The sequence below is a fragment of the Hipposideros armiger genome, unplaced genomic scaffold, assembly GCF_001890085.2.
Source record: "Hipposideros armiger isolate ML-2016 unplaced genomic scaffold, ASM189008v1 scaffold_406, whole genome shotgun sequence".
Taxonomy (NCBI): Eukaryota; Metazoa; Chordata; class Mammalia; order Chiroptera; family Hipposideridae; genus Hipposideros; species Hipposideros armiger.
Window position 1 is genome coordinate 27,893 of NW_017731756.1, and position 12,031 is coordinate 39,923.

At 38.2% G+C, this 12,031-nt stretch overlaps 1 protein-coding gene across 1 annotated transcript in view; it reads left to right on the forward strand.

Moving 5' to 3' along the window:
* Window positions 1-12,031, forward strand: part of EIF2AK3 (eukaryotic translation initiation factor 2 alpha kinase 3) — a 79,941-nt gene that overhangs the window by 27,784 nt on the left and 40,126 nt on the right. The window contains exon 3 of the mRNA XM_019663819.1: window positions 10,868-11,066. Coding sequence (XP_019519364.1) covers window positions 10,868-11,066 — 199 coding nt within the window. The remainder of the gene's footprint in view (window positions 1-10,867; window positions 11,067-12,031) is intronic.

Here is a 12,031-nt window from a genome sequence, read left to right on the forward strand (position 1 = left end):
AAGGTGCCATCAAATACGTGAAACACCCAAATTATCTAGAGGAATTTGTGGACTTCCCTTTCTACTACATTTAAGGGTTCTTATAAAAATAAAGCACAAATTATTTAGAAATTACCATTAGGTGCATATCTCATTGCCTCCTGGCCTGCTCTAATGTTGTCTTTAACCTTTTCTGAACCAAAGGTATATAAAATAGTGTATTATGTTGCTTTAATGGTGTTTTCCTTATGTTAATGAAAAAATCAGTTCCCAGAGGCTAAGAGAGATTGATGGTTCTATTCAAACAAGTGTTTTGCATTATATTTTCAATGAATTGTATACTGCAGGAAGGTTGAGGTGCTTTGGGACACAGATCTGATTTACCATTCTTTCCTCTTAACTAGGTCTTTACAAACTTCTCGAAAGAATACTGACATAAACCAAACTAAAAATGAGTGTGTGTGTTAGATAAATGATGAGCCTAAGGTGTACTCTGTTAGCTTTAACAGATGTGCCCTAGGTTCTAAGCCTAATCCTTTTGATAGTAGCTAAGAATTTTGTTTTTAATTTTCAGAGGGATCACCTGAGATGAAACCTGATTTGCTTTCCTCTGGTAATTTATATGCAGATTCAACTTTGAGCAAGCACTAAGGAGATTTGGCTGTGGAGATTTCCTCATTGTCTTAAAATTTTATTTTGTTTTATAACATGTTAGCATAGATTTTCTTTGGGGTCTCTGGGTGGCCTTTGGACCAAACTTTACCAAACCTAAGTAGATACAGTATCCTTGAACTATTTACTTTGCTATATCTGGAATACATTCATAAATACAAAGACCTTCCTTTTCTTATTTAGAGTGCATACTATAATTGTGTTTATATAACTAGTTTGTTCTTACACGAGTATCTTTATCTCCTTTTTATTTAGAGATACCATATTTGTTTTTTGTTTCAGTTTTCTGTTAAAATGCCTTTTTTTCCCCTTTTAAAAAGAACAAACAACTCTATAGTTAGAGTTTGGGGTTTTGTTTTATTTTAGGCACGTTCCTCCCCAAGGGATACCGCCTTTCTGTTTCAGACAGGTGCAGAAACAGACAACCATGATGCTCCAACCCCCTCCCCACCCTCATCAGACTGCATTTATTGAGAAGGACCTTCAAAGGTGGGGGGAGCCTTTGGAAAGTACTTTCCATGGTTACTGATTTGTTCACAAAGAGTCCATTAGTAGACCCTTTTGAGTATTGCTTTATTAAAAGAAGATCTGTAATCTCTTATAAAGATTCTCAAACTTATACTGAAGGATGTCAGGTCATTTTGTAGTTTTTCATTTGTATGTAAACTAGCACATTTTAAGCCTGGCTATGTCATCTAAGATGGTGGTTTATTGTGGAAAGTCACTGTCAATCATGTAGCAAGCCAATATTTAAATAATTGCTTAGGTTAATTGCTTTTCTTTTAATTATAGGAATGAAACAGTGCTTGATTCAATTTTGTTTTATTAATCCCTTAGCATGGCTGAAAGCAATGCTGTGAACCAAACCAATTTATTCCAGCATGCGTGTTGCCAAGTGAGAAATTTATTTGACCCTGTTTTTTAAGAAATTGACTTCTCATGCACATTGTTTATGTACTTCATGAATATATTCATCTAAATGCAGGCAAAGATAGTTTCTAAAATCTGTGTTTTTCATCATGAATGTGAAAAGTATGCTTAAAAAGTTAGTGTGGTAATTTTCCTTGAGATATTTTATTTTGTAGGTTGACTAGAGGTGAAAGAGAGAAAGAATGAAACAATTATTATCTACTTGGTGTCTCACTGCTCTTGGGCTAATGCCCAAACAATCTTTGAAGATAATAAATATCAAATCACTTGAGAGTTTGTTTTTTCTTTTGCATTTCCTTTTATTTTTTTTATCTGCATTTCCTTTTAAGCATGTCACGTGGGATGCTTTCTCCAACTAATAGTCAGATCTACTGAAAGATCTCATAATCCCTTATGTTAGATCATCTTCCTTAGACTTTGATGTATGATTTCCAGGAACACATTTATTTTAGCAAGTAAGCTTCCTTTACTCTCCTTGTCATGGCAATTTAAATGTTTTCAGGGAAATAAAAGAAGTATTTTCTCAATACAACACTGTTGGAACATTTTTTTTTTTAAGTCACAAATAGTCAATTCTGACATCTAGTAGTCTGGTCAGTTGTTCATTTTGATTTATTAAGAGTTACCATTTTATGTTCTATACATAGTGTATCATTTTTTAAGAATTAAAATATGAAAAAAATATGCCTGTGAACAAAATATGCCTGTGAACTTTTCCTTAATATTGTTTATCTTTGTGATCCAGTACTTTACGATCCTTCAGAACCTCTATATTATAATCAAACTTTTGGAGAATTTTAGGGCTGATAGAGATTTCTGATAAATCAAAGACTGGCAACCATTTGATATATTTAATTCTTACATTGATTTCATCTTTCTTTAGTTTTGAGGCTTTGTTTTTAAATGGGTGTTGTGGATCCAGGGTTGGGAAAGAAATAATTGACATGGCATAGTTCAGCTTTCTACTCCCTCCTTGAATTTACTTTTGGAGCAGCTAGTTGAATTCTGAAAGCTTCTTTTCAAATTTTGGAAATTTGGTGTTAATGAACCATAGTTATTTTCATAGTTTTCTTATAGAGAAGGCTCATGATGAATTTAAATATTTTTGTTTTTAACATTTCTCTTTAATAAATATACATGTATATATGTACACACACACATAAATTACATTAGAGGTGCATAGTAGCAGCCCTGGGTCATTACAGCAACATAACAACTATTGATTGATTAACACTTTAAAGTTTGCCAAGTGATAGCAAACCCATTCTTGTTTAATCCTTAACATAGCCTTGAAAAATAAATATTCTTATTAATCCCGCATTTTTCAGATGAGAAAATTTGGACTCAAAATGGTTCAGAGATTTGTTTGATGTAGTAAAGGTGAGACTCAGCCCTAGATCTTTGGACTTAACTCCTTGCTCTCTTTCCCATATTTCATGTTTTTTGAAATACCTCGATACTTAACAGTATACTTGCATTTCCTGTACTAATAATTATAATTCTTTTTTTTTTTAATTGGGGAATTGGGGGATGGGAACAGCGCTGGGGAATTGGGGGAAGGGGAACAAACAAGTTGCTGTCGTTTTGTTCTTCAGTCTAGTTGTGGAGGACGTTGCTTCACTGGCCTAAGTTGGCACCATCATTGTGCTCTTCCCGGGCGAGGCAGATCAGTCGCCGGCTTCTGGACGGCCACTCACGGCAGCTGCTGGCCGCTCACGCTGGCTGCTGGCTACACACGGTAGCCCATGGCAACCCACTGCCGCAGGGGCTGCAGCCTATGCCGTCGCTGGTGACTCACGGCAGCCCAGCTCCAGGTTGAGCTATTGTTCAACATCTTAGCTGTGGAGGGCAGTGTCACTGGCCCTCATATGTGGGATCCGAACCGGGGCACTCTGGCATCCCAGGCCAGCTCTTAACCATCGCGCCACTCGGCCGGCCCAATAATTATAATTCTTAATGTGCTTTATCAAGAATAATTAAAGATATTACGTAGGTAGCAGACTTAGCATGGTGGTGAGCACATGGTGAGCACTTCACTGCCTCTGCAACAACCCTGGTGGGAGAACTTAACGCGTTCTGAATTGAACTCATCTTGAAGGGGGCGGGGAGTCTTGCAGGGTTGTGCGCTATGGTACAGCAATGCCCAGGACAGAGGAGGTCCTTACCCATGTGGAATTTCCTCCACTTGTGGCACTATGTGGAGCCAGCTGGGGAGACAGATAGGAAATAATTATAGTACAAATGATGTTATTGCATTTGGGGAACTGCCACAGGAAGGGTGTAACTAACAGACTTAGCAAGGATACCAGACCTACCTAGCTGGGAGGTCAGAGAAGGTTTCTCAGAAGTGATATTTACAGCTCAGATCATATGAGAAGAAGGAACTGCCTAGGCAAGAGATGGGTAGTGAGGCAGGGAAGGACTCTGGAAGAGGAAGTAGCCCGAGTCAAGGCCTGCAGCCCGAGTGAGCATAGCATATGCTCGGGAAACTGAAGGAAGGAGAGAATGGCAGCGATGATGAGAGTTGGGGGAGAGTATTAGAGATAAGCCTGTTGAGGAAGGCCAAGACCAGGGTAGTAGGGGTCTAGTAAGGTATGTGAAGCGTTTTGGATTTCATCCTGAGGCATGAGAAACCAATGAAGGGTTTTAAGTGGGAGAGATTCCTCCATAGTTAAAACAGCAAGGGTTTTTGGCGCGCTCTTTTACTGTGAGACTTTCAGTGAGACCGATGAATCAAAGGGTTGTCTCAGTGAGGCATTTGTGTTATAAGCCAGCTATCTCTAACTGTGGAAGTATTTATATGTATAAACATTTATAAAGTATTCATACCAACTTAGCAGTTTGGAATATCTGGAATAAAGCAGGAAACTCCCTAAAATCTTAACCAAAGCCAATCTCGCCTGTACTGTACTGACTCTGCTGACTGTATACTGACTGTAGAGAACGGGCTGCAAGAGGAACAAAAGCAGAAGTGGGGAAACTAGTTAAGAGAATCCTTAGAAGTAGTACAGGTGGGGTAATAGTTTGGACACAGGAAATGGAGTGAAGTAATGATGGATTTAAGAGCAGTTTAAGGAGTTAAGTCTTTATGGAATGAAAAGACCAAAGAAGGATTTAGTTGTAAAGAACAGGTCGATAGAGAGGAAAAACATGAATTTGCTTGGATATGGTGAGTTCAGAGTAACTGAGAGCTCTCCAAGCAGAGATGTTAAGGAGCCATTTGCCTGCATGGCTGTAGTGCTCAGAGGGAAGGTCTGGGCTGAAGGAAAAAAAATAGAATTGTCAGTGTCATGGGAACTGAGAGGAGCAATCATCTTGAAAGAGAGTAGGGTGAGAAGACGACCTACAGCCAAAAGTTTAGAACCTCTAACATTTAAAATATCAGGTAGAGAGAGAGAGTGGAAAATCAGAGAAAACAGAAAAAAAAAATGCTTAAGGATAAATTGGTTTTAGTAGGACTTTAAAAATGACTGATGTCACACAATTAGTTTGAGATACAGAGCAGCAAATCAGAACAAATAGCTGCTCACAGGGACAAATCAGTGGAATGTGAAAATGCATCACCATAACCTACATTTTTTTCTATCAAGAGATTTGCAGCTAACCACCCGGGTGACTCATTCCTATGCTGGGAGGGTGAGGTAATGCTCTTGTGAGGGGTGATGTCATCTTGCTACCTGAACTGAATGCACATACTGCTTCTTGTGGCTCTCAAGGAAAAGCACCATCTGCTTTCCTGTGTGCAGCTTGAAGACTTGATGGAGATGGGTGCAAAGGTTAGCAGCCATGTGTATGACTCATAGGCAGCCAATTAGGGAAGAGCAGCTATTTAAGAGTGAACTTCTAAAATCATAATGCAGAAATATGACATGATGAGTCAGTATTGAGTCATGATGCTTTTCCGGATGTTTGTTTGGGTTTTCTTCTTTTCTCATTGAGTTAATGCTGGTGAAGAATGAACTTTTAAAATAAGACAGTTTTTCACAATAAGGTCAAGCATATCAAATCATCTTGGTTGCTTAAACCATATTTTTAATTGCAGATAAGTTTGTTTTCTTTTACGTTTAGAGGATTATAAATTATCCTTAAAGCAAAGATGAATTTTAGTCTGTATTATTAGTTTGATAGTTTGGGTTTTTTGTTTTGTTCTGTTTTTTTTTTGCACTTAGGAGCCAATGTGTTCCCTTAAGGACCTGTTACTGCTTGAAGAGAAAAGAGGTTCTTTTTTTTCCCTTTTCTACAGACAATTTATATTTATTAATTTACATAAATTAATTTGGGGGAATTTATTATCATACTGGAAAGTTGAGACATACAGGTCTGAAAGATCAGACACCCCCAGGATGTGACCACAGCGATGGAGGGAAAGGTGCAGGCTTTAGTCTGTACTGTGGTGCCAGAGACCTGCTGGGGTCAGGGAGGGAGCCTTCACAGCAGAGGCGGGAGCTGGGCGGGGCTCCGAGAGATGGGCTCTTCCTTTTTTTTTTATATAATTTTTTTATTGTTAGTTTCAGGTGTACAGAACAATGCAATAGTTATCCTGGAAAAGAGGTTCTTAAAGGAAGAGGAAACCAGTTAATGTTACCCTTTCACTGCAGACCCATTACCTCCTCTTTCTCTTCCTTACAGTGATGCACACCTACTTTCCATGTTGGTACTTACCTCGTACTACTGTTGACATGATTGAACAACTAAAATACCTGTTTCTTTTAACTTCATCATAATATGAATTTACTGTTCTGGTACACAGAATATAGAATACCTAACATAATACAAAAGGTAAAGAACAATAAATACTTGATTTTTAACATCTATAACTCAAAATGGGAGATCATATTGGCTAAATACTACATATTGTTATCATAGGGTATGTACACTATGACCTATATCTCTTCTTAGTGGCAACTTCAAGTTGGACATCTGACAAAAGATAAAAAGAAAAGTTTAAATTTTTTGGAAATAAGATTGGTTATCAGTTGTTATCAAGAAATATAAGAAAGCAAAGAATAAAATAGCAATGCTAAAACTCTAAGGTAATATGAGGTGGGATATATATTGATGTCATTTGAAAGTTTATTAAAATCAACCGTTTTTTAAATAAAGAGTAATAATGGAGATCTTTAAATACTGAGATTTATGATGAACCTTCGATTTAATTGTATAGCCTCTGTCTTTAATTACATAGCTCCCCGCAAGGCTCTTCAGTATCTTTTTTTTTTCCATTTCTTTTTAACCTCTTATTTGGAAATAATGTCAAACTACAAAAAATTGCACAAATAAAAGTGTTACTAAACCCCCCCACCTTTATATACCCAGATTTACCTACCAAAACCTTGTTTGCTTATTATTTGAGACCCTCTCTCTCCACCTCCCTCCCCCTTTCTCTCCTCCCTAACCCCCCAAACACATTTTATTTCTTGAAACATTTGAAAAGACATTACGTAGCCATCATGGCCCTTTACTCCTAAATACTTCAGTGTGTATTTCCCAATAGAGATATTCTCTTACATAATCACAGTACAGTTATCAACTTCATAAATTTATATTGTTACTTTAATCTACATTTATATTCCAAGTTTATCAGTCGACCTAATGATGTCTTTCATAGCATCCTCTATCTCAGTACAGCATCTAGGCTAGGGTCAGGTAGTATATTTATTGGTCATGTTAGCCTCTTTTAATCTGGCTTTATCCACAGACTTTGTCTTTTATGATGCTAGCATTTTTGAAGGACACAATCTCTGCCCTTTTATTTAGGAATTGAAATGTCCTCACTTTGTACTTGTCTGATGTTTCTTGTGATTAGACTCAGGCTGTGTATTCTTGGCGAGAATGCTGTATCCTCTCTTAGGGCATCACGTCTATCATTCATCAATTGTTAATTTCGGACTTCCCATCAAGGTACTGTCTGAATTCTCCCCTGTATAATTACTGGTTGGTTTTTCTTTGTTGTTTATTTGTTTTTTTATTTATTGTAACTAATAAGCAGTCTGTGGGTAAATACTTTAAGATCATGCAAGTATCCTGCTCCTCATCAAAATTTCCACCTAGATTTAGCATCACTACTGACTTGCGCCTGATGCAGTCTTTACTGTGACAATTGCAAAATGCTAATTTTTCTCTTTTTTTATTATTAGTTTCAGGTGTACAAAGCAATGTAATAGTTAGACATTTATACCCCTCACAAAGTGATAAACCCCCACCCCCAATCTACTACCCCTTTGACATCATGTATAGCTGTTACAATACCATTGACTATCTTCCTTATGCTATTCTCCACTTCCTGTGACTATATATATATACATACACTACACACACACACACACACACACACACTTAGTTATAATTGACATACAATATTAATACAATATTATTCTACTTCAACTTTAGGTCTACAGTGTGTTGGTCATGCATCTACACAGTCTATGGCAAAATGCTAATTTTTCCACCTGCAGCCCTCCTGTCACACTTGCCGGTAGACACTTGGCATTTTATTGCAGCAAGAGCCCTCCCTTCTCCACCATATTTTATTTATTTGTTATCAGCCTGGACTCATGAATTCCTCTTTTCTCCCCCCAGTATTTTTTTTTTTTTAGCTGAGCTATCCTGCCACCTGTTGGCAGCTCAGCAGCAGCTCAGCTCGGACCAGGACTCAAACCGCTGTTGCTCAGAGCTCGCACTCCTGAGCGAGCTTTTAACCAACTGAGCCACTCAGCCGGCCTGACTCACCAATACTTTATAATTCAGTACTTAATTATTTTGGTGCTTAAATTCTTCCAGATTTGGTGAGTGGCATACTCCCATCTTTTATTTAAAAAAAAAATTTTTTTTTTAATTATGTCTGTACTTTCTGAATAATAAAGATGTTAAATGCACGTCTTGCACCTACCCTGTAGCCCTGGAATCAGCCATTTCTCTGAGAAGCCTTGGTTCCTTTGGTGGGGAATGGAATTAGTTAACAAAATCTGGGCACTAGATTTGAGTGCATTACTTTTATAGCCACTGTATAAATATTAATGTGCAATCATTAGCATACCTAATAAATAATTCTTAGAGGTACAACAAACAATTTTTAAGAATGTAGTAGTATCTCAGCAAAGTATAGTTAACAGCAAACAATAAGTACAGTATTAAGGAATGGGAAGACTTTTGTCAGCAAATTTGCACTGCCAAGATTTTCTTGGATTTCAAAGCAAAACCATAAGTGATGCTGGCTTGAAGGCCAGATAGGGTTTCAGTGGGCAGTGTTGGTGTAGAAGAGTGTTCCAGGGAGAAGAAATGGCATTGACTATGACATAACTGAACAATAACAGTAACATTAAATATCGTGCTTAAGTAATGATGCCTGATTTCTGCCCATGTGCGGAAAAGTGAAGAACAAGGAAGAAAAAGGTTGTTTGAGGTCATGTTTAGAGAGGACTTTTAAATGTCAAACTTAGGATTTGATAAGAAGATAATAGAGAGCTTTGAAGGTTTTTGAATAGTGTCATAACAAGCTTAATGCTGACTCCTGAGACTATGTGATATGGACAGGTTAGACTGAGGAAATGTCCAGTTAAGAAGTATAAAGAGGCTATTATAGTAGCTCATGGGGAGATAAAAAGATTTGAACTGGAAAATGAAAGAAAGTAGTGGATTAGAGTAGTGATTTATAAAGTAGATGACGCGGCGCTCCCTCTGTCACCCCTGCCTGGAGCCAGGATTGGTTTTGGAGTCCACGGTGTCCTGGGTTGCAGGCTAGGATTAAGGAGAAATAGCTACCCCAGTCAGAGAATACAGGAAGAGAGAGCTGATGTTCCTATCACCTGTTACTAAATATTTGATTTCAAGGAGAAATCTTTCAAAAATAGTTAAGAATAAAACCTTTTAAATTCTGGGGAAAAAAAAAAAAAGAATAGTGATTTTCAGCTGGTCCTCCAGAACCCCAGGGCTGTGGGACAAAGCTGGTGGAAGGGAAGGATATGTGATCTGGGTACCAACCTATAACTCTCACCAACCATATGGGAGTTTTCAAGTAAGTATCCCTTTAAAGAAAAGATTCTGCTGCTTAAGGAATGTGCATTGTGAAATTTTGTAAAAAAGTTAAGACCATCATTTGTTTGGAGTCTTTTTTTGTTTTTTAAATTCATATTTCTTTCATAATTCCATTTTCCCAAATCTCTGAGCCTAGATGATCAGGAAAATAGTTTTGTCATTAGCTGAAGTAAGTCAAATTGTATGTATTTTTAAATGCCAGAGGGTCAGTGTCACCAATCCATGCACTAATGCTCTTTCTCAAGAAACAAGATAATTCTTGGCTAAAACCTTTAGACTCATGCTGAACTCTTTTCTTATGCTCATTTCATAGAGGGAATCCACCATGAAATCCTGTTGGCCTTACCTTCCAATTATATCCCAAATCTGACCACCTTCAACAACACTGCTGCTGTCAACCATCAACATCATCTTGTGCCTTCTGGTTTCTCTCAGGTTTAGGTTTTGCTCACATGTTATATTCTCAATGGGGTCTACCCTGAACTCCTTACTGACAGCCCCCTCCCCTCTCACGTGCACATTGTCTAGTCCCCCTTTATCTTGTTCAATTTTTCCCTCTGGCGTTTATCACCTAACCTACCCCATAATTTGTTCACTATGTTGTTTGTCTCCCGTCACCAGAGTTTGAGCTCTACAATGGCAGTGATTTTTTGAAATTTTTATTTGTTTTGCTCATTGATCTACCCTAAGCAACAGAATAGTACCAGGCACATAGGAAGCCCTCTGTAAACACTTTTGAGAAGGAAGGACAACTGAGAGCATAAAACCAGTAAGCTTGGCTACCAGGCTTCTAGCATATAGCAGATTTGAGAAAGTAAGGATGGGATACTGCTTGAACCTGTGTTCCTTGGATCTGAGCCTATGAGCCTAATAGGCCTGAATAAAATAGGCCTGGAAAGTACTGCACCTACTGTTCCTTTAGTAGAAAATTATATTGTACATTAGCATATTAAACACTATAAGAAGTCCTGTAGTAACCTCTTCCTGAATTCACTTGATCATAAAACTCCTTTGGTAACCCACTTGGCATTGTGGGACACTTGGCAAACAGAGTTTGAGAGAACCCATACTGGAGTACTACATGTGGGCATCTGGGGAGACTGGCGGTTCTTTTCCATTGCTTTTGGTTGATGACCTGTGCTGCTTCATTCACTGCTGAGAAGGAGGCTAGAGGACATCAGGCTCAAGACTCCCAACTCTTAGTTACTACTCTGACAGTTAAGATCCTTTTAACAGTTGGCTTTTATTTCAGGTACTTGGGAATAAGATGATCATTCCTTCCCTGGATGGAGGCCTCTTCCAGTGGGACCGAGACCGTGAGAGCATGGAAACAGTTCCTTTCACAGTTGAATCACTTCTTGAATCTTCTTATAAATTTGGAGATGATGTTGTTTTGGTTGGAGGAAAGTCTCTCACTACATATGGACTCAGTGCGTATAGTGGAAAGGTGAGTGAAAATGTTGAATTTATTTATAGGGGAGAAATCACAATAACTAGGGATAGAAGAAGTAATTTATTAAATTATACTATTACTGGTTGAGGTTTATTAAAATTTCCCCCCAAGGATATCATGTGTTTTAATCAAAGAACTATAAAGTAGAAAGAGGAAAATACTATTAAGAGAAACTAAATTTCTAACATAACAATAAACAGCAGGAACCAGGATAGCGGGAGGAAGACAATACATATGTTCTACTGTGTGACAGGTGCATTTTTCACACATTATCTTGAAATCTTCACAGTATTACTAAGGGTTACATATTTTTTCCATTTGGACAGATGAGGAACCTCCAAAGATGAATAACAATCCTAAGAATAATTGCTTCTAATTGATTTATCTAGTTTGATCCTATAATAATAAGATCCAAGAAGGAAGTTTGTACTCATTTTACAGATGAGAAAACTGAAGCTTCATAAACTTCCAAGGTCAGATTTGACTTAGACCTGCCTGACAGTAAAGTCATGCTGTTAAGGCCTGGACTGTCTCTAATATTAGCTGTTAGGATGTGATCATAATCGTCTAAGATTGGGTCTTGTAATAGAAATCCATTCTTAGTAGTAACTAAGCTAAAAAACATCTTTTTAAGAAAGGCAAAAATTTGGCCAGCCAAGAGTGGCTCAGTTGGTTGAGTTGGCTTGGGAGCGTGAGCTCTGAGCAGCAGGGCTACCGGTTTGGTTCCCACATGTGCCAGTGATGCTGCGCCCTCTACAGTAAGATGGCGAACAGCAGCTCGATCTGGAGCTGGGCTGCCGTGAGTGGCAGGCAACGGCGTAGGCTACAGTGGGCTGCCATTAGCTACCGTGAGTGGCTGTCCAATGGCCAGCGATCGACTGCCTCAGCCCGGAAGAGCACAATGATCACAATATCAACATGGGCCAGTGAAGCGACGTGCTCCACAACTAGACTGAAGAACAA